The following is a 22,534-nucleotide window of genomic DNA, read 5'->3' as shown; positions in this document are numbered from 1 at the left end:
GGACTCTGCTCCTTCCCCTGCCCCACGCCTCCCTTTAGGGGAAGTAGCTGGAGCAGAAGGCATTGTTCGAGTTCATGTCCCATTCTCCCTCACCAATCTGTCTCAGATTGAAAAGCATCTTGGCTCCTTCTCTTCATACCCGGATAATTATCTAAAAGAATTCCAGTATCTTATCCAATCTTATGACTTAACCTGGCATGATTATTTACATCATCCTTTCCTCCACTCTTCTCCCAGAAGAGAAGGAATATGGCAAGCCTCTCAGGCGCATGCTGATGAGATACACAGGACAGACGACACCCAGCCTGTAGGGGCCACGGCTGTCCCCTGAGAAGATCCCAACTGGGATTATCAGGCAGGGAGACCTGGGTGAGCAGACCTTAATTACATGGTTGTTTGCCTCACTGTGGGCCTTCAAAAGGCAGGGCATAAAGTCATCAACCTTGATAAGCTCCAGGAAATAACTCAAGGGCTAGACGAAAACCCAGCACAATTTCTAGCCAGGTTAACAGAAGTGTTACAATAATATACAAAATTAGACCCCACTTCAGCAGAGGACACCATTGTCCTTAATACCCATTTTATCTCCCAGTCATCCCCAGATATCCGAAAGAAATGAAAAAAGGCAGAAGGCCCTCAAACCCCTCAATGAGACCTTTTAAATTTAGCCTTTAAGATTTTCAATAACTGGGAAGAATAGGCAAAGCTAGAGAAGGCCCAACAAGATCAGGCCAAATGCCACCTTTTAGCCCATGCCCTACATGGCGCCAAGCCTCCATCAACCAACAGAGAAAGGAAGCCACCTGGGCCCTGCTTCAAATGCGGCAAAGAAGGTCACTGGGCCCACTCATGCCTAAAGCCAAGGCCCCCTCCAGGTCCATGTCCCAGCTGTGGCAAAACGGGACATTGAAAGGTCGACTGCCCAAATCCCCCTCCAGGGATCCGGACATTCCCCTCCTGGTTCCGAGCAGGAGTCCTCCGACCCAGCTCTGCCCAGTCTCCTCAGACTTGCCACCTTAGACTGAAGGTGCCCAGGGCCCCAGGCCCCGACTCCCATTACCCCTACAGAGCCCAGGGTAACTCTTAGAGCGGCAGGACAGCTTACAAGCCTTCACCAACTGAACTATCCACGAGCTGCTTCTAACTCACTCAGATTATCAAAAACTTCAACCCCACACAAATCCCCTTGACCTGCATTCCAGCCTTTTCTTATCTTACCCCCATGATGTCTTATCTTACGCCCAGGACACCCCTGTCCTTCAGGAAGAAGTTACAGAAGATTGACCTTCGGCCCTTATCCTAAATCAAAACGGCTGGAATGATAGGGCCCACATGGGGTCTAATTGATAAGATGGCTCATTATATCGACCTTGCAAATGAAGAATAAAATCACAGTAATCTGTGAGACTGACCAAATTGCCCAAATGGCATCCTGTTATCTCACTGGCACTTATCTTCTCAAAGCTGCAAGACCAGCAGATTCCAGGTCTCTGGCTATGTGACCATCTCTTCAGAGAATTTTTCATTGGTGGGATATAAGAAGGACTCCGTCAGAAAGGGAGAACACTGGTTCTTCTTAAGAGCCAGTCACCCTCTCTTTTCCCTCTAATATATTTCCTTTTTCTTTCCTGACTGCCCAGCTCACTCTCTTTTTCTCTGCACTTGCCTTACAGCTGTCTGAGCTTCTCTTACTTCAACTGTCTGAGTTTCTTTGAAACCAGCGTAGTCTGAGGTCATAATGAGACAGGGGTTATTTGGACCTCTACTTGGGCAGTTTGAATCTCAGTTTGGGTTTTTACAGAGACTGAGGCAACCTTTCTGGGGCAGGGCGGGGGTGGGGGTGTGTCCCTGACTCAGTTTGGAGCCCCGGGTACGGGGCAAAGTAGGAGGACAGGAGGGAGATGAAGGTTTCATATCCCAATCTACACCCTTAGGACATAAGTCTGGCATGTCTTGCAGAGAGAAAAAGGTCAACACATATGCTCAGTTCAGTTCAGTTCAGTTGAGTCGCTCAGAGTCGTGTCCAACTCTTTGCGAACCCATGAATTGCAGCACGCCAGGCCTCCCTGTCCATCACCAACTCCTGGAGTTTACTCAAACTCACATCCATCGAGTTGGTGATGCCATCCAGCCATCTCATCCTCTGTCGTCCCCTTCTCCTCCTGCCCCCAATCCCTCCCAGCATCAGGGTCTTTTCCAATGAGTCAACTCTTCACATCAGATGGCCAAAGTATTGGAGTTTCAGCTTCAGCATCAGTCCTTCCAATGAACACCCAGGACTGATCTCCTTTAGGATGGACTGGTTGGATCTCCTTGCAGTCCAAGGGACCCCTCAAGAGTCTTCTCCAACACCACAGTTCAAAAGCACCAATTTTTTGGTGCTCAGCTTTCTTTATAGTCCAACTCTCACATCCATACATGACCACTGGAAAAACCATAGCCTTGACTAGACAGACCTTTGTTGGCAAAGTAATGTCTCTGCTTTTTAATATGCTGTCTAGGTTGGTCATGACTTTCCCTCGAAGGAGTAAGCATCTTTTAATTTCATGGCTGCAATCACCATCTGCAGTGATTTTTGGAGCCCCAAAAAATAAAGTCAGCCACTGTTTCCACTGTTTCCCCATCTGTTTGCCATGAAGTGATGGCACCAGATGCCATGATCTGAGTTTTCTGAATGTTGAGGTTTAAGCCAGCTTTTTCACTCTCCTCTTTCACTTTCATCAAGAGGCTCTTTAGTTCCTCTTCACTTTCTGCCATAAGGGTGGTGTCATCTGCATATCTGAAGTTATTGATATTTTTCCCGGCAAACTTGATTCCAGCTTGTGCTTCTTCCAGCCCAGTGTTTCTCATGATGTACTCTGCATATAAGTTAAATAAGCAGGGTGACAATATACAGCCTTGACATACTCCTTTTCCTATTTGGAACCAGTCTGTTGGTATGCTACTTCTACCCATTTTCCCTTGTTTTCTACAGAACTGGTCTAGTTGTAAAACAGTATTATAATTAAGAGACCCTCCAACCGGCCACGGTTCATCTTCCCCCAGTGGATACCGTGGCCATGCAGTATTACATAGGAAGATCAGGCATATCGTCTTTAAGCTCTAAGGATCAAATCTATCCCAGTTTTTCAGGATACAGTTCAAAGGAGTGAGGCTGGAATTGTTAGCTCCCATCTGTAAGAGAGAAAAAAAGCAACCAGCGCTATCTTTCTACTGGAGGCATCCCTCCCTGCTCTAGATGGGGTGTAGACAGACTTTCCACCAAAGCTTTCCTTCCCTGGTTCGACTTAGTCTGTCCCTTACTGACGCAGGCACCATACTTGTCCCTCCCGGTTCTACCACAGAGACAGGGGTGTAGATGTACTGGGGGTAGACCTGATGGCATCCCAGATTGATTTTTTAGTTCCTTACCTGCCTGTTACCCTCTCACTTCTCCAGAGGATGAGAGAAAAATGCAATGCGTCATGGTAATTTATTCCAAGGCCACACAGATTGGAGCTAGATTTTGAACCTAGGCAGTCTGGGTCCGGAGTCAAAAATCTTAACTGCCTTATTTTTTACTTAGACTATAGAAATGATATATTTATCTTTAATGCTAATTGAAACTAGTTATTTCAGAAGCAAAAATTTTACTACTCATATCTATGCATGCATGCGTGCTCAGTCGCTACTGCCGTGTTGGACTCTTTGTGACTCAATGGACCATAGCCCTCCAGGCTCTTCTGCCAATACTGTGCCTCAATTTACTCATCTATAAAAAGGAGACAATAATAAAACCTACTTCACAGGGTTGTTGCAGATATACAAAAAATGAAGAGACCCTTTTGCAAACCTCTAATAAAATAACAGATTTTGACAACGACCATCAGCTCTTTCTAGCATCACAAAGAGATAAGCTATTACATGCCTCCAGGTGAAAATCCACAACACTATTTTAGCAACAGTCCTACAAAAACATAAAATTTGAATCAGATCAAGCATTTAGATCAAAAATACTAGTTTAGGGGAAATATAGTGATGGAGAAATATGTTAAACCAGATTACAGGAACAGAAAAATCTAGAGTGAAGAAAATTCTGTAGGACAAATAACTATTTATTCAACAAAAAAACTGTAGGGGAACAAACAAGGGGTAGGGTGAGAACCTATAAATCAAGAGACATAAGAGATATACCAACCAAATGAAATCTGTAGAATTAAAAGAATCTTTTAGAGACATATACTGAAATATTTATAGATGAAACAGTGATGTTTGAGATTTACTTGAAAATAGTCCAAAGTGGGGAGGGTAGGTGCTTGTGTCAGGGAGCAGGTAGGTACTTTTTTTCAGAAAAGTAATCAGCTGTCCATCAACTTTACCTTTTTTGTATCTTTTTTTTCCCTAGGCATTTTAAAAATCCTTTGGGTGATCAAAAATTAATGGAAGATGGAACTAGCAGGTTTACCTGCAAAGGAAGACCAATTTACCATTTCATGGGGACCAGTACCTTCAGTCAATACACTGTGGTCTCAGATGTCAACCTTGCCAAACTAGATGACGATGCCAATTTAGAGAGAGTTTGTCTGCTTGGCTGTGCATTTTCAACTGGCTATGGAGCTGTCATCAACAATGCCAAGGTAAAATGGTTAATCACCAGGCTGTGTAAAATAGATGTTACTGGGAGGCAGCATGATAAAGCAGCCAGATTTATCTTCAAAAATTGGCTCGGTCATTCATTACCTTTGTGATTCTAGGCAAGATATTTAACCTCTCCACTCCTCTCGCTCTACTGTAATATCTACTTCAAACAGTTGTGGGGATAATTAAATCATATTACATATGTAAGACATCTGGCCCAGAGGCTAGCATATAGTTGGCACCCAGTTCATGTTCATTTCCTTTCCTTTACTAGTATGTTAGATTATTGACTATCCCTGATTTAAGTACAGTCTGCTTAAACATGTCCCCTAAATCTGTCCCTTGTCCTGAGACAGCAGATCTGGTCAAGAGACAACAGAAACTACACCCATATAGCCACTTAGTTTCTCCCTGATGCAGCAGATTCCTCTCTCTCAAATGTAGTAATTCATCTCTATGTCTCACTTTTGCCCCTTTGTGGCTTCAAGGGAGGGTCTCAGATGGCAGCCCTGATGGTGGCAAGATGTGTCCCTGAAATTCCATGTTAGAATTTAGAAGCTTTTACAAAGCTCTTCAACTGACAGACTAGAGAGATGTCACTATCACTTGGATGCTTCAAACAACCTCCTTTTTTTCCTTTTTTTTAAATTTGTACTGCCTGCCTGCAAGAAAAGGCTCCCCTTCCATCCACTCCCACTTCCTCCTCCCTCTGGTGCCACCTGAGAAGCTGGTCCCCAGGCTCCCCTCGCTGTCCCCATGCAGCATTCCAGATCAGTGAACCCACCCCCTTGCCTCCAAGTGCACCCCCATGGGCAGATCCCAGCACACTATCCATCTTTCTTGTCTTCCTGTCCTTAGTTACCCTCTCTCCATCCGTCCACTAGCACTCACTCTTCGCCTATTTCAAGGGCCTCATTCTGAGCTTTGGGAGGCTGAGAGAAAGCATAGAGCTGCCAGAGTCAGGCACATGTAGGTTCAAACCCCACTCTACCACTTCTGTGGGATTTTGTGTTCAGTTGCTAAATTGTATCCAACTCTTTGCAACCCCATGGATTGTAGCCCACAAGGCTCCTCTGTCCCTGTGATTTCCCAGGCAAGAATACTGGTGACCTTCTTATTTGAACCTCCTTGACATCAATCTTTATCCTTTATCTCTAAACTGCAAAATGCAACCAGAGTGATCTTCCTAAACAAAATCTGGAGATTTCATTCCCCTTTTCCTTCAATATGCTAGTCATTCTTTCCATTTCCTTTCATGGCTCACTGTTCCCCTGGGCCTGACCCCCAGTCTCTGGGTTCTAAATGTGGCCTCTAGACTTTTCACACCTGGCTCCCACCAACACTGCCTGGAAAGCTCCCCCACTTCTTCTGTCTGACTCCATTTATTTGTCACTTCCTGTTGGAAACCTACTCCATCCTCCCAGGCATGCACTGGGCATCCCTCACAGTTTTCCCTAAAGTATCTGTATTTAACCCTTTCTTCCTTCTTATCACACTATGGAGAAATTTCCCACTTATTTCTCCTTCCTATTAGATGATTTGCTCCATAAGGACAAGTTGTGATGGCTCTGGAGCCTAGCCTTGTGCCTGGCACATAGTATGAGCTTGGAAAGTTTTCAGCAAGTGAACGAATAAAGCCAGGTTCATATGTAACCCCTAAAACATCTTGGTGAGGATTGGTCCTCAGCTTTGCAATCCAACTATTGTTTTTTATAAGATTACATAGAGTTGTTCAGTGTCAAGAAAATTAAGTCAGCCTAACCAAAATAAAAGGCTGATCTAGTAGCCAAAATAAAAAGATACGACTGAGAATTATATCAGTCAAGCAGATAGGGATGCTACTCTTGGCTCTCAGTATATTATCTCCTTCCAAAAATTCATTCATTCATTGGCAAAAATTTAAGACTATATGGGAAGTCAAACTATAATCTGAAGGCTCCTACAGGAAGGGTATTGTTAGTTGGGTGGAGTTAAGAGCTGATGTGACCCTAGCAGTCAAGGCATATTTTCCTCTAGATAACACTGGAGACACAGGAAAGAATTACAGCTCTTTGCTATAATCACCACCACCACCACCACCACAGCTACCTTTTCACCCTGCCCATTTCTGGACTCCAAGTTGACTATCACCTTCTACCACTGTAGTCTTCCTTCAGGGATATTAACACTTGAGATTCAGCAATAATTTTCTTTTAAATCTAGTCAGTTCAGTTCAGTTCAGTCGCTCAGTCATGTCCGACTCTTTGCAACCCCATGAACCAGGCCTCCCTGTCCATCACCAACTCCCAGAGTCCACCCAAACCCATGTGCACTGAGTCGGTGATGCCATCCAACCATCTCATCCTCTGTCGTCCCCTTCTCCTCCTGACCTCAATCTTTCCCAGCATCAGGGTCTTTCCCAATGAGTTAGTTTTTCACATCAGGTGGCCAAAGTATTGGAGTTTCAGCTTCAGCATCAGTCCTTCCAATGAACACCCAGAACTGATCTCCTTTAGGATGGACTGGTTGGATCTCCTTGTAGTCCAAGGGACTCTCACGAGTCTTCTCCAACACCACAGTTCAAAAGCATCAATTCTTTGGCACTCAGCTTTCTTTATAGTCCAACTCTCACATCCATACATGACCACTGGAAAAACCATAGCCTTGACTAGATGGACCTTTATTGACAAAGTAATGTCTCTGCTTTTTAATATGCTGTCTAGGTTGGCCATAGCTTTCCTTCCAAGGAGTAAGTGTCTTTTAATTTCATGGCTGCAATCACCATCTGCAGTGATTTTGGAGCCCAGAAAAATAAAGTCAGCCACTGTTTCCACTGTTTTCCCATCTATTTGCCATGAAGTGGTGGGACCGGATGCCATGATCTTAGTTTCCTGAATGTTGAGCTTTAAGCCAACTTTTTCACTCTCCTCTTTCACTATCATCTAGTCAAAGCTTACCTAAATTCCCAGAATCTCTCCTCCCTGCTGTTGAAGAACAGCTAATCCACTTCATGAGATGCTCAAGAAAGAGAAATAAATTTGATAGGAACAAGTAAAAAGAAGTGAATTGTCAGTAATCTAGACAAAAGGCAAGAGCTTTAATAATTTTTAATTTACCCCTGAGAAGAAAAATGATGCAATAACTCTGATTAATTATTAAGGACCATTCCCCCACCATCACCAGAACTCCTTGTTCTTTTTAATCTGTTTGTATCCTTTATTGCCAAATTAATTACATTTCATAGAGATCTTTGAAAGCATAAAAATGTCCTAAGAATTTTGTCTGTATATAGATAATCATACACCATTTAAAGTTCTATTTTTAAATGGGGTTATACCTTATAACCTTCCCTTGCGGTTCAGATGGTAAAGAGTCCACCTGCAATGCAGGAGACTGGGCTTCAAGCCCTGGGTCGGGAAGATCCCTGGGAGGAAGGCATGGCAATCCACTCCAGTATTCTTACCTGGAGAATCCCATGGATAGAGAAGCCTGGTGGGCTACAGTCGATGGGGTTGAATAGAGTCGGACATGACTAAGCAACTAACACAAACAAAAAAACAATCAATACTTTATAATGACCCCCCCACCTTGAACTGCAATTAAAGACACTTTTACACACAGGTGTCCAGTTGTATAACACAATTGGTACAGTGTATTCAGCTTATACACTGTTGTGAGCTAAGCACAACTGTGTACAACACTGCTTCAGTGAGAAAAATGCACGTCTACTTCCAATTAGACTTACTGGCGAGCTTTATAACAGTCTCTGGAGAAATATATTTGGAAATATTCTGAATATTTGCAAAATATATATATTCTTTTTCCCTGAGTGGCAAAAGCCAGTGTATGCATGTCTAGTATGACACATAAACTAAAGTAAAATAGTCTCTCTTTCCTTAATGGTTTTGTTTTCAAATTAGAATATATCAAGGACTTTTCCTGGACACATTTTCTCTTTCTCTTGGGTTTATGCTTTTAATTCTAACAGTTTCTTATCACCACTGGAAAATATTAATTGAACATATCTCTGTATAGTATTTTTCCCACTATACCACTCAACAAAATAACATATTCCAGCCACAGCAGCTTTCCTTGTCATCTCACATATGTTTCTGTTGCATTTAATGTAACAAACATTCTCTAAAGCTAAAACATACAGAAGACTCCTTGATAGCAACATGAAAGATTATATGCCCTCAAAGATTTTAGTCCACATGCACACACACAAAATCATTCAAAACTAATTTTAAATTATATGATATAGAAAAAGCAGAAAGGTGGGTACTAATTTCTAATTGTAGAATCAAGAAACATTTCAAGGGTAGAGTGTGATTCAAGTTAGGCCTAGACATACAGGTTATATTTTAATTAAAGGAAATAAGGTGAAAAGCACATCAAGCTGAGGGAGCAGCATGAACCAAGACATGGGGAAAGAAAACTGCAACATTTGGCTGTAGTTGTAGTACTGCGATTATCATGGTGAAGAAGTAGAAAGGTATCAGACCAAGATAATAAAAATCCTTCAATGCCATGCAAAGACATACCTTCTTTGTTCCATTTGAATGAAGTGATGGTTTGGGATGATCAAGTTAATTCACATTTAGAGACATATTATTGGTCATTCAAAACCAATCACAACATTAATACCAAAAAACCAAAAAAGACCTATTAGAAATACAGATGTCAAATTACTTGTGACCTTTTTTTGATCTATATCTTATTTAAATTTAAACTTTTATTTTATAATGCAATATAGTTGATTTACAATGTTGTGTTAATTTCAGGTGTATAGCGAAATGATTCAGTCATACATATATCCATATGTAAATAGTGCTGCAATGAACACTGGGGCTTGTGATCTATTTAAAGTGAAGTTGCTCAGTTGTATCCAACTCTTTGCAATCCCATGGGCTGTAGCCTTCCAGGCTCCTCTGTCCATGGGATTTTCCAGGCAAGAATACTGGAGTGGGTTGCCATTTACTTCTCCAGGAGATCTTCCTGACCCAGGGATTGAACCCAGGTCTCCCACATTGCAGGCAGACGCTTTACCGTCTGAGCCACCAGGAAGATCTATTTTAAAAAGAAATCAATAAGCCCTTTAAAATGTGTGGGCTTTAGTTTTTGTTCTCATAACACTAAAGGGAAAAGGAAGACAAGAGAATGATTTTTTCTTGGGTTTGTAGAAATATGAGCCGGTAATTCTAATTCTAATAGCCTTCAAATGTTTCTTCAAATTTAGCCAGTGATTCATACATTTTCACATTGGCAAATTTCCCCCATTTAGCTATATCATTTAGCTTTACAACAGACGGGCTTTTATATCTTTGTTCCTGTCCCCACTTCACTCTGTTCCTTTTTCAAAAAATGGGACCAGCTGCTTGAAAAGTTAATTTATAATGTTCTTGCCTGCAGGTCACACCTGGTTCTACCTGTGCCATCTTTGGCCTAGGAGGTGTCGGTCTCTCTGCTGTAATGGGTTGTAAAGCATCAGGAGCTTCCCGAATCATAGTTATTGACATCAATAGTGAGAAGTTTACAAAGGCGAAAGCCCTTGGAGCCACTGACTGTCTCAATCCTAAAGACCTAGACAAACCCATTCAAGAGGTCATCGTTGAAATGACCAATGGAGGTGTGGATTTTGCCTTTGAGTGTGTAGGAGGAGCTAAAATCATGGTATGTATATTTTATAATAGGATATAATAAACATTGCTTATTGACATAATTAACATTGAAATATGTTTATATCTAATAATAATACTTATGTATATATAAGTTAAGTTTATATAAGCAATACTTATTAATATATTAGATGCCATTATATGTTACATAACATAATTTTTATTTGTTATATTGCTAATTACTACTTAATATTAATGTGTTATTAACATTTGTTTATTCTTTCACTTAAAATTCAGCAAAAAACATTAAGAGAAAACTTAGAAATTAAAACTTTATAAAAGAATTGTGCCTATGAGAAGTGAGGGAACAAGAAAAGGCAGTCCTAGAAGAGGGAATAGAGAGGGTGACTGGTGTCCCTCCTAACAGCCAAAGGTATCCACTCTCACATTAAAGTACAGCCAGGAGAGGTTAGCACCCTGCAAACAAGCCAGTTGTGTCCATCAGATCTAAATAAATGGGCTGCAGAATTAGGTCCAAATTATGTATGAAATTTTCAATTAAAAAATCAACAAGCTGCAAAATTAAATCTAAATCCGTTTTTCCTAAACACTACAATTTTGATTCACTCAGATTTCTTCTCCTCTCAGGACAGGAAAGGAGGGCCCTTCTAAGTGCAGGGTCCACACCTCTAGTCCTGTCTGTTCTGCTCCAAAAGATGGGATAAAGAGCCAACAGCCAACGAAGGGATTAGTTAGCCTCCATAGTGTGTAGCCTTAGCCTAGAGTCAACAGGGCTACAAAGTGTGTGTGTATGCTGGTCACTCAGTCATGTCCGACTCTTTGTGACCCCATGGACTGTAGCCCACCAGCCGCCTCTGTCCATGGGATTTCCTAGGCAAGGATACTGGAGTGGGTTGCCATTTCCTTCTCCAGGGGATCTTCCCGATCCTGGGAGGAACCTGGGTCTCCACACTGCAGGCGGATTCTTTACCATCTGAATACCAGGGATCGCAAAGAGGCAGACACTACTGGGCACTGGGAGGCTGTAAAGAATGCAGTTCTGTACTTCAGTCTCCCAGGAGCAGGCTTTGCTGATTCCTCTCCTCAGTTCTCACCTGACATGTCTTCCCCAGGAGAGAAGGGAAACTGGGAAGAGCTGCTGAGAGCAACAGGCTGCCCTTCCTGGGCCTTTCCTCTCAGAATGGTTTCACTGCAAATAGCGTGACTGCTTAAGAGAGGATCTGGCCGGTAATAAGCGTATGCATGCATGTGCTCGTTGCTCAGTTCTGTCTGACTCTTGTGACTCCACAGACTGTAGCCCACCAGGCTCCTCTGTCCACGGGATTCCTAGGCAAGGACACTGGAGTGGGTTGCCATCTCCTCTTCTAGGAGATCTTCCCGACCCGTGTCTTCTGCATTGGCAGATGGATTCTTTACCACTGCACCACCTGGGAAGGACTCAATAAATGCTAGCTATTACTGAAATTCATGCAGGGAGGGTTCCTTGTCCTGCACTGCTCCTCTGCATCCAACGCTTCAGGCCCTACTTTTATAATTGTCCTTGGAGCCTGAGGACTGCAATGTGCCACATCCATTCCTCCACTTCCCACAGCTCACATGCTTCACAAACACTGAAATTCAGCCCATTTAACCTTATTTTTCTAGTACAGAGATTCTCAAAACTGGTTATACTTTAGAAGTATCTGGGGAGTTGTTTTTCAGTGTCAATGAATAGACCCATACCCAGGATATTCTCATGCACTGGGGACCCAGGTACTAATATTTTTTACAAGTTTCTCAAGCTGAGAACCACTGATCTAAATCTTTCAGGTTCCAATATTATCTTATTTATTATACCAAGAAATGCATTTTAAATTATGGAACAGAATCACACTAGAGAATCCAAATTAAAAAAGATGGGTTTATTTAACCACAAAAAATGAACTGCCTACCCTTACACCAAGGGAAAGGAAAGCTAAATTTCTAGGTTGTGGAAGAGATTCCAGTAATGGGTATGAACTTGATTCCGATGACTTCTAATGCTCTAAAGCAGCCTAAGAAACCCAACAAAACAATTAGAAATTTACAATAATGGACAGTTTTATAAGATTTTGAGGATTAAAAATAATTCTCATCAAAAGTTATCAGAGGCTATTAAATAAAACCATGTATTTGCATATAATACCTATTTAACTAAGTCATATTTATGGAGGTCAATTCCCTGCTTGGAGAAAAGCTCAGAAATGTAGAAAAAGGCAATAGGAAAGATATTAAATTTAAAAATAAAGAGGAGGGTTCCTTGGCGGTCCAGTGGTTAAGACTCCACACTTCCACTGCAGAGGGCACAGGTTCAATCCCTGGCCGGCAAACTAAGATCCCTAAGCCACATGGCACTGCCAAACCCAAAATGGGAATAATCTAAGTAGCTCCCTAAAGATAACAAGCAGTGCCAGTGTTGTTTTCCTCTCTCTGTGGGTCCTTCTGTACAATATTCATTAAACAAAAATGCTTCTGCCATACAAGAAGTGTAGAAAGTAAAAGAGTTGCTATTTAGAAATGTTAGAAATTTTCAAAACTATAAATAAACACAGATTCAAATAAAGATTTCAAAACACATTCTAAAAGTTCTAAGTCATTTTCCATCCCTAGTAAGACAGACAGAGACAGCAAGAGAAGAGGGAGAGAATATACTGTACTTCAGACTGCTTCTTTCATATAGTGATCAGTGATGAAAACGGTATTTCTATTGGAACTTTTGTAAAGTCACCTCGACAAGTGAGAATCAAGTTGACCATGTACTATGGCAAAGGAGAAGAAAATGGCAACCCACTCCAATACTCTTACCTGGAAAATCCCACAGACGGAGGAGCCTGGTAGGCTACAGTCCATGGGGTCGCAGAGAGTCTGACACAACTGAGCAACTTCACTTCACTCACTTCACTCACTTCACTCACTTCATACTTTATCACTGGAGAAGGAAATGGCAACCCACTCCAGTATTCTTGCCTGGAGAATCCCATGGACAGAGGAGACTGGTGGGCCATGGTCCATGGGGTTGCAGAGAGTTGGACATGACTGAAGTGACTGAGCATGCATGGCAAAGGATATGGGGTAAATTATACTTTTCTTCTACAACATTAGTCTCAAAAGAGTTTAAAATGTTCAACTGTACCACACGGCTTCTATGTGGAATGGCCATCCACAAGTTTATATTTTTCTTAAACTTATTTATGTTTTCAATCTTGGCATTTCATATTAACTCCAAACCTGCAGTGGGTTAAAATAACGGTATTTTTTCTTCTCTTCTGCAAAGATCAGTGCAAATCCTCTGGGCCCCTGTTTTCCATGTGGTGACTTAGCAATGAAGGAAGTTCTAATTTACAGCTTTACAATCTCAACACGAGTTTCTCTTGGTTGTTAGAGCAGAGGGATAGCTGGCAGGTTGCTCACTGGCTTTTCCATTTTGGCCGGGAAATGGCACACATCACTCTGGCCTATAGCCCAGAACTAGTCATGTGACTCTATATGACTGCAGGAGAGCTAAAAACTATAGGGAAGCAGATGAAATGTTTAATGAGCAGCAGCCACTGTCATTTTCTGTTTAACTGTTTTGTCTTCTGTTTTAAATAGCATTTCTTTTAATTTATCTCTACATTGAGATCTATTAAGTTCATAGTATATGCTTCATCTTATTCACTCTCTCTTCATGACTTAATTTGGATCCTAAGCCTCTGGAATTGCAAATATGTTTGCATATTCCATTGTAGATGGTCAAAAACTTGTTGATTCGAGTTTACAATATCGTCTATACATCTTTCCTTAACTTCATGTATGTGTATTTTTCTTGACATACAATGAAATACACTATAGGTTCAGCATAACTGTGGTGTTAAACAGAGTAAAATATGTTTTGTTTCACTTAAATATCATTTTTTTATATTTATAGCAAAATAAGTTTATTTTTTATTATTCATTTTATTTATTTATTCTTTTAATTTACATGTATTCCCCATCCTGATCCCCCCTCCCACCTCCCTCTCTACCCAATCCCTCTGGACCCAGACACTTAAATATCATTTTTGATGATGTTCAAAATTTTATTGGATGTGCTATCTGAAACAGAACATAAGTGACTCAAGTCTCAATCTCTATTATGACCATAAGGTCATAATGCAGAATTGTGTAAATTTTCCCTGAAGCATTGAACACACTCACATTGCAGTTCATGTTCTACTTTTCTACCTACTCAGCTAATCTTTTTTTGTTTGACCTTCCAGAGAGAAGCCCTGGACAGTGTAACAGTAGGCTGGGGAGTATGCACTATCATTGGAGTAAACATTGGTGACAATGGATTGAATGTTTCTGCAGTGGAGCTATTAATGGGCCGTACTCTAACTGGAACAAGCTTTGGTGGTCAGTTTTTGTTTTCTTTTTTCTTCATGCTGCTGCTAAGTCACTTCAGTAGTGTCCGACTCTGTGCACCCCCATAGACAGCAGCCCACCAGGCTCTCCCATCCCTGGGATTCTCCAGGCAAGAACACTGGAGTGGGTTGCCATTTCCTTCTCCAGCTCATGAAAGTGAAAAGTGAAAGTGAACTCTCTCAGTTGTGTCCAACTCTTAGCAACCTCATGGACTGCAGCCTACCAGGCTCCTCCGTCCATGGGATTTTCCAGGCAAGAGTACTGGAGTGGGGTGCCATTGCCTTCTCCTAGTAGTACTCAAATTATCAAAATGAATGTTGTTGAAAGAAAAAATATTTTTTTAAATATTGAGTACCTAGAACATATCTGAAGACTACATGAAAGCTATTTATTCTATTGGTTACTTAAAAGTAAACAGAATTTTTATAGAAGGATAACTGTAATTTGCAAATTGAAATCCAATTTACATTAAAATAGACCAATATAGGGGAACAAAAGGTAGACTTGGATCAAACAGATAATTCCTTATCTAGAAATAGAAAATAATCTTGAATTTTCTTGAAGAAAAATTTAATAGATAAAAAATACAAAAAAAAAAAATTAAAGATGGCAGGGGGATAATCTATTTGAAACAACCCATATATGACCTAAAAATTTCATTCATTTGACAAACACTGGTTAAACTATCCCTTCACGTCAAGACCCATGTGTTTATTTGACATTTTGGGCAATTACAGGTTGGAAAGGTGTCACTTCTGTTCCAAAGTTGGCTGCTGACTACAAGAATAAGAAATTGGATTTGGATGCATTGGTATCCCATACCCTACCTTTTGACAAAGTCAATGAGGCATTTGACCTAATGTACCGAGGAAAAAGGTAAATTATCAAATGAGTGAGCAGTCTGAAAAATCTTTACAAAGATTCTATTTTCATTTGATGTTGAAAACTAATCAGTTTGTCTTTTCTGACACTTTCCACATTATCAGAAGTACTCAAAACCCTTAAAAGATTAAATAGTGGTCATTTGGAAAAAAGAAAACTTCCTACTCTATCTCCATAATATCATGGAGTATATTAAGTCATGTCTGGTTCTTTGAGACTCCATGGACTGCACCACACTAGGCTTCCCTTGTCTTTCACTATCTCCCAGACAGTCTTTCACTGTCTCTCACTATCTTCTCTCTCTTTCACTAACTCACTCTCTCTTTGCTCAAAGTTATGTCCAGAGTCAGTGATGCCTTCTAACCATCTCATCCTCTGTCACCCACTTCTCTTCCTGCCCTCAATCTTTCCCAGCATCAGGGTCTTATCCAATGAGTCTGCTCTTCACATCAGATGGCCAAAGGATTGGAGCTTCAGCTTCAGCATCAGTCCTTCCAATGAATATTCAGAGTTGATTTCCATACATTGTTCCAAAATAGAGTGATGGTATAAACTGACACACATTTTTCCCTTCATAAACAATTTTTAACTCAGTTGGGGCTACTCTGGAGAGAGAGTGATTTCTAGATTATAATGTCAGGTTCCTTTGGTACATTATTGCCCTGGATCTGAAATCATTGTGGTCTGCAATCGACATAGAAGGCCCACTCCAGGCCCTTCATTATCAGATTCAAATGAAAACCATGAAAATGTGAGCAGTGGGGGGCAGATGTCCAATATGTCAAGGATGTCCCAACTCCCTCATTTTCTAGGTTTTTCATGGGTATCCTGTAAGTAATTCAAGTCTACAATTTCAGCTACATTGTGCTCTCTTGGCACAGACCCTAAGAACTGATTTATAAAAGTGTCCCAATTATAGGATCCCTAGTAACTGGGGAGTAAGACTAGGATCAATGATTTTGGTTAAAATAACCACAGCACTAGTCAACGGGAGCAAAGGACAAAACACCAGGAACAGTATTAAATAGAGAAAATGCAAAAAGGCAACAAAAAGAAAATATATCACAAAAGAGGCAGGGGAAAAGCATACAGTTAAATGACAGGAATATGAAGCAGAGAATAAATGTTGCAAAAGAAGAAAATAGATCCACAGTGTGAAGACCCAGGATATTTCCTGGGGAAGAAACCTGAGAAAATATCTCTACTACATGAACTTCCTAATTTGCAAATGTGTTCACTGCAACATATCAAAAGGAACTTCAATAAAAAGAAAGGAAATCATCCCTGCTGAGTGAGGTGAAGATGATTTTCTTTGCAGTTTGAGAGCAGACTCCCTGTGTTTTCAGATAGCTTAATAGAAAAGGAATGTGTGAAGAAGAAACTGAATCTCTTGCATGGATTTCTGCAAACAGAAATAAAGAAGCAGTTATGTGACTATGTAAATTACATAAAGAAGAATTATCAGTGGAGGGCTACCTGGCTAAAATCAAATCCTTTTTATATAAAGATCTGTCTTTGGAGAACAGAGTTCAGGCTTTCAGTTGGGAAGTGAATGGATGTCTAGAAAACAAGTGGTAAAGACTGCAGAATGAGGACAGCAAAGGAAAACGAGTCCCCCAAACTTGTTTCTAAACTTTGTATACCTAGAAAAAGCCAGTCTGATGAGAAACAAAGTTTAGGCCAACCCAGGATTATAAGGTAAACTACCGGGCAGACCACCATCACATCTCGTTCCGCAAGGAGACCCGAGGAAGGAATTGAAAGATCAAAATTGGACAATTTTATCAATGAAGAAGAAAAGAACCAAGAGGAAAAAAACCATAAAGTCACATCCAGAGAACCAGTTGCTAGACCACTCGCTGCAGAAGAACCAGAAAGAGTAAAATCCATAAACACACTTGGAAATGGAAGAACAAAGAGAGGAAGAGATATAGAAGTCAAGCAAATAACCAATACCTAAACAGAAATCTAAGGAGGAGCCACACAGAACCAAAAGTTCAGGCTGAAATGGATAAAGGAGATAAGAAAGATGGAAAGAAACACAGAAGACAGCCCAAAGATTCTAGCTGCCAGAGACCTGAAGAAAAATAACCTGAAAGAGTAAAATCACAAGTTTCTCATTACACAGATAATGATAAAAAATTCTGGAAACTGGAAGTCCAAGATTAAAGTGCCAGCAGAGAGGAGAAGAGATGCAAAACTACATCCAAAGACCCAACTGAGAAAAAGAAAAAACAACTCAAACTAAAACAGTGGTGTCCTCCAAGACCAACCCTCTGAAGTGCATTCAATGCAGACAGTACCTGGATGACATCACATCAGACCTCTTGGAGCTGTTCCTAGTAGGCAAATGTGAAGACATGTAGCTTTTCATACATTCACAGCAAAGTAAAGGTCTAGAAAGTTCTGTCAGAAAACTAGGCCTTGGTGGGGGCATGGATTCTGATGCCCTGATGGCAGAGGATGATAGGGAGACCTATATCTACAAGCAGTGGTATGATCAGGACTATGAGAGATTTGAGTTCCCTCCAAAAACTCAGCTGATGGAGAAAAAGTAAAAAGTCTACACAAGCTGTGCTTATCTGACTGAAATGAGGCAAGAAATTCCCAAGATCACAGAGCAGCTTGAGCACCTGGATGGCTGAGTTCCCTACAGCTCAGTTACCAAGCATGTCATTCAATATCAAGTGGGTCAAAAAAAAAAAAATATATCAAGTGGGTCAAAGTGTATATACTTCTACCCTGAGGCCTTCACGTTGGACATGCAGCTGTCCAGTCCTGTAAAACACTCACAGAAGGAGCCTATGGATGAAGATCTGAATCCAGAATCCCATAAGAAATACATCAGACTACGTCAAAGGCAGAGACCTGGACACCCATGAGCTATACTGAACTGGCCACATAAGACATCTTCTGTATCAAGAGTAATGGCAAGTTCAATGAGAGAGACATCAAGTTCAGACAAGTTTTACAGGTTGGCAGAGGCCTCTGCTCTTCCAGGAGGCAGTAGACTCTGCCAGAAAATCGTGCCTACAATGGAGTTGTAACATCGCACACATGGTGGTGTTTTAAGGTAGAGGTAGTTCTTTTTCCAAATGTTTCTAATTATCTGGGGGTACTGACAATGACCATAATTATCTGTCATAGAGCTCTTTCTGCAAAAGAAATCCATGAGCAGAAGTCCAGCGAATAACAAAAGCACAGGGGTGGAATGTGTGGGCTCTGTCTGAGCCACCTCCCCAGCGATCCTTGAGTTCCGTTTATGACTATCTGCACTCTGCTCCTTCTCATGAGTCCCTCCCCACTCCCTGCTCTTCCTGGGCTCTCCTTCCTTCCTTTTCATAGGGTCTCTCCCTGTCCACACTTTTCCTAATCTCTTGACTTCACTCAGCCTTTTTCTGGGATCCTAACAGTGGTTAGGAGCTAACCTGAAACTAATCCATACAGATATAAAGTTGCTTTACTTCCTAGCTATTACAAAGTGAAGATTTTATAGAGAAAAAAAAAGAAAAGGAAAAATAAGCATTATTCTTTAAGATACAAGGAGTAACTTAGTGTGTAAGCCCCACAATATCTTGTACAATCTCAATAACCCTGTAAGCAGTATTCATCACATTAGGAGTTGGATTAGGATTTAGAGCCTTACTGGGCTTCTCTAGTGACTCAGATGATAAAGAATCTGCCTGCAATGTAGAAGGCCTTTGATCCCTGGGTTGGGAAGATCCCCTGGAGAAGAGAACAGTTATCCACTCCAGTATTGTAGCCTGGAGAATTCCTTGGACAGAGGAGCCTGGAAGGCTACAGTCCATGGGGCTGCAAAGAGTCGGACATGACTGAGCAACTTTCACTTTCACTTTAGAGCCTTACTGGCATTCATAGCTCCTCCAGCACTCTTTTTCTCAGTCATGGAATATTTCCACAAGGCCTACTAAGTAGCAGCCAAACGGAAAATGTTGCACTACTTTATCAATACCTGGGCAAGACTCCCACACTATACCATGTAGGCCTGATAATCAGCGGTAAAATGGAGGCCGAGGGGTAGACCACCTGAATGAGGTCTTCTGCTTCCCCCTGGCTCACCAAGAAAACCAGCTGACTGCCCACACAGCTAGAAAGGTGGCAAAAGAGAAGGCAGAGGATGGGCCTCCCCAGGGACACTGACTATACAGGAACAGGAAGTACGATTGAGGTTAGACCCTCCTGCCATACCAACTGCATAGTAGCAAGGAAGTGGAAGGAACACAACACCCAGTTGGCCTCTTAAGGTGCAATGACCCTGACTTATGGTGCAGAAAGGCTGCAGAAGTTCTTCCATCGGAAAGTGTAGCTCCAGGTCCTGGGTGAAAACAGTATGTATGCTGGCAACCTGCTAATGCCAGGGATTTCACAGCTCCAACAGTAAGATCCAGGAGAAGCTTCTACATTTCTAAAACAGTAGAAGTCTTTAAATTCTCCGAAAGCAACATTCCAACACATCAACCACTCACTTTCTTGATGCCCAATTTTCTCTAAGCTACAGGAGAGCCAAGAACAGTTAGCCCAAGATGAAAATCACAGTACAGTATCAACTGTAGTGGAGTGCTCTACTTCTCTATAACACCAATGGGCAACAAGAACTTTGCCCAGAGTCAAGTGAGCGTCCACAATTTTCTCCCAGCTTACTAACACCATATGAAATATTAGTAATGTCATGAATGGAAGTGGTTGACAAGATAAAAGAAATTAGGCTTAGCAAAGTAGGTATCTGTACAGAAATATTAAACTGAATCTTGAAACAAACAAAAAAATTATTTGTAGGTTTTGGTGAAATTTACCATGAAAATTATACTGATTGTTGTTTTATTATTATTAACAGCATTCGGACAGTCCTGCTCTTTTGACAACACCAGGAACAATTTGGAATACTAGCTGACTAAATCTGAATCTGTCTGGTTAATCCATTCCTGATATGATGAATAATGATAGCCATGAGTTTAAACACATATTTGCAGTTAACACCTAATATTAAATAGCTATAAAGATTATAGCATTTGTATCTATAAAATATATCAATATCTCCTATGTTAAATAACTATGATTGTTGATATGTTTATGAATAGTCATATGATGTTTGGGCATTGTTTAAAACTAGTTCTGGAGAGCTGGAAGTGGGGAATAAAGGGGTCATAAATAAAACTAGACTGTCTATATGTTTATAATTTTTTAGGTGGGGTGATAAATATATGGGGTTTCATTATACTGCTCTCTCTACTGTTGTATATGTTTAAGTTTTTCCATAATAAAAAGCTTTTTATCAGAAAAAAATCATTATGTATATGTAGACTGTAATAAGATACATATATCATTAAAACGGATATCATATATGTAACACAATTTACAATAAGTAACAAGCTACTCTTCCTTAATTAGTTGCTAAATAATTTTAATATCTGCTAATTTCTCTTAGCTCCACTTCACCACTGTGAACTATAATCACAAGTAGTGGGATATCAGAAACTATATAAATGAGTGTATATATATATATATATATGTATATGTAAAGATTTTTTAAAAGAAAATATATTTATACTCTCTAATTTCCATTTTTATTAAATAAGTCCCCCTTTTTTCTTTCATAACTATCACAATGTACAATGTGAACATCTATTTACTAAATTTGTACTAAATAATCTATTAATAATTTGTATTAATCTATTTTCTATATTCAACTAGAAATTACAAAGAACAATGTACTTATATAAATGTAAATAAAGCTATTAATAGTTGCAAGACATAATAGACAATAAGATTTATATGAAAAGCAAAATGAGAGTTCTCAAACTATTATACTAACAGATTTTACAATGGACAGTTTAAGAATAACATAGATAATAATTCAGATCAGAGTAACAAAGACTATTTCTCAGTTTAGCATAATTTCTGAAATCTACCAGTTTGGGGTTTTCTTTTGTTTTTTTTTAACGTTTACCACACTGAACTCTGAGAGAAGATAAACTTCTCTGAAGTTTTGACTGAGGAAGGTAGTAATATCTCAAAGTAGAAACTTATATTTCTATTTAAATTCTCTTTCATTAGAAATAGAAACCAGTTAATCCATCTGTAAAGGCTCCCTTTGTCGGCATTGTGGGGGATAGGACGCACCCCATGTGTGGTTAGCCTTTCTCATGCTATTCCCTACGCTAGTTCTGTTCTTGCTCATCACGCCCTGCCCTCCTCTCCTTGGCTTCCTCAGTCCTTCCTAGGTTTAGCTTGAGACCCACCTCCTCTCAGATCTTGGAAGCCACGAAAGCTGTATTTATTCCCTGATCTCCTTTGGCTCTTAGTATCTTTAATGAAATCTTACCGCATACAGCTTCTTCCATTGTTATTTTCAAGTCTATGTTGGTAAACTCCTTAAAGGTAGAACAATCCTTGAATCTACCCTTCTATTAGAAATGCTCAATGGATACATGTTGTCTGTATACCAAAATTTATCCTCACAATGTTGTAGCCACAAGTTCCGGGAAACAAACTCACTCAGAAGTTTTAGGACAATGCAGATAGCAGAGTGCAGTTTATTACACTAGTGGGCCCAAGGCAGAGTCTCCTCTTAGCCAAGGACCCTGACCACTTTTTGTGAAAACTTTATATACCCTAAGTGTACCCGTCCAAACCTACCTCCCCAAATTCCCTGAAACTAGTCTGAACAAAGGAAAAGAAAGATACAATCAAAGTTAACCCATGGTTCAGATGCCTTAAGCCTAGGTAGTTAACAGTGGACAATTATCAATAGGCCTGTGGTCATACCCCAATAAGCATAATAGAATTTATTATTCTATTTGGTTACACAGATAATTAGGGTATTCTTTTAGGCAATGGAGAGTCTAGGTACGAGCCCTGGGCTCTTCTACTCAGGCAGTCTGGTTTTCCAGTTGATATGTCGTTTCCATAGATACTGGGCACAAAGCTCAAAGTCCACAGTCCAGCCCAAGATGGAGTCCTGCTTTCAAAATGGAGCCCATTTTGTCTGTTTCCTC

The 22,534-nt window shown here is 40.5% G+C and overlaps 1 protein-coding gene across 1 annotated transcript in view; it reads left to right on the top strand.

The window, feature by feature from the left end:
* The window catches only part of ADH4 (alcohol dehydrogenase 4 (class II), pi polypeptide), a 33,916-nt gene extending 12,939 nt beyond the window's left edge, over positions 1-20,977 (top strand). Inside the window, exons 5-9 of the mRNA XM_043438383.1 lie at positions 4,385-4,616; positions 10,009-10,269; positions 14,492-14,627; positions 15,374-15,512; positions 20,374-20,977. Coding sequence (XP_043294318.1) covers positions 4,385-4,616; positions 10,009-10,269; positions 14,492-14,627; positions 15,374-15,512; positions 20,374-20,398 — 793 coding nt within the window. The 3' untranslated portion in view covers positions 20,399-20,977. The remainder of the gene's footprint in view (positions 1-4,384; positions 4,617-10,008; positions 10,270-14,491; positions 14,628-15,373; positions 15,513-20,373) is intronic.
* The last annotated feature ends 1,557 nt before the right edge of the window (positions 20,978-22,534 follow it).

Source organism: Cervus canadensis, chromosome 19, assembly GCF_019320065.1.
Source record: "Cervus canadensis isolate Bull #8, Minnesota chromosome 19, ASM1932006v1, whole genome shotgun sequence".
NCBI lineage: Eukaryota > Metazoa > Chordata > Mammalia > Artiodactyla > Cervidae > Cervus > Cervus canadensis.
The sequence above is the reverse complement of the archived record's forward strand: the minus strand, read 5'-3'. Positions and strand labels throughout refer to the sequence as shown.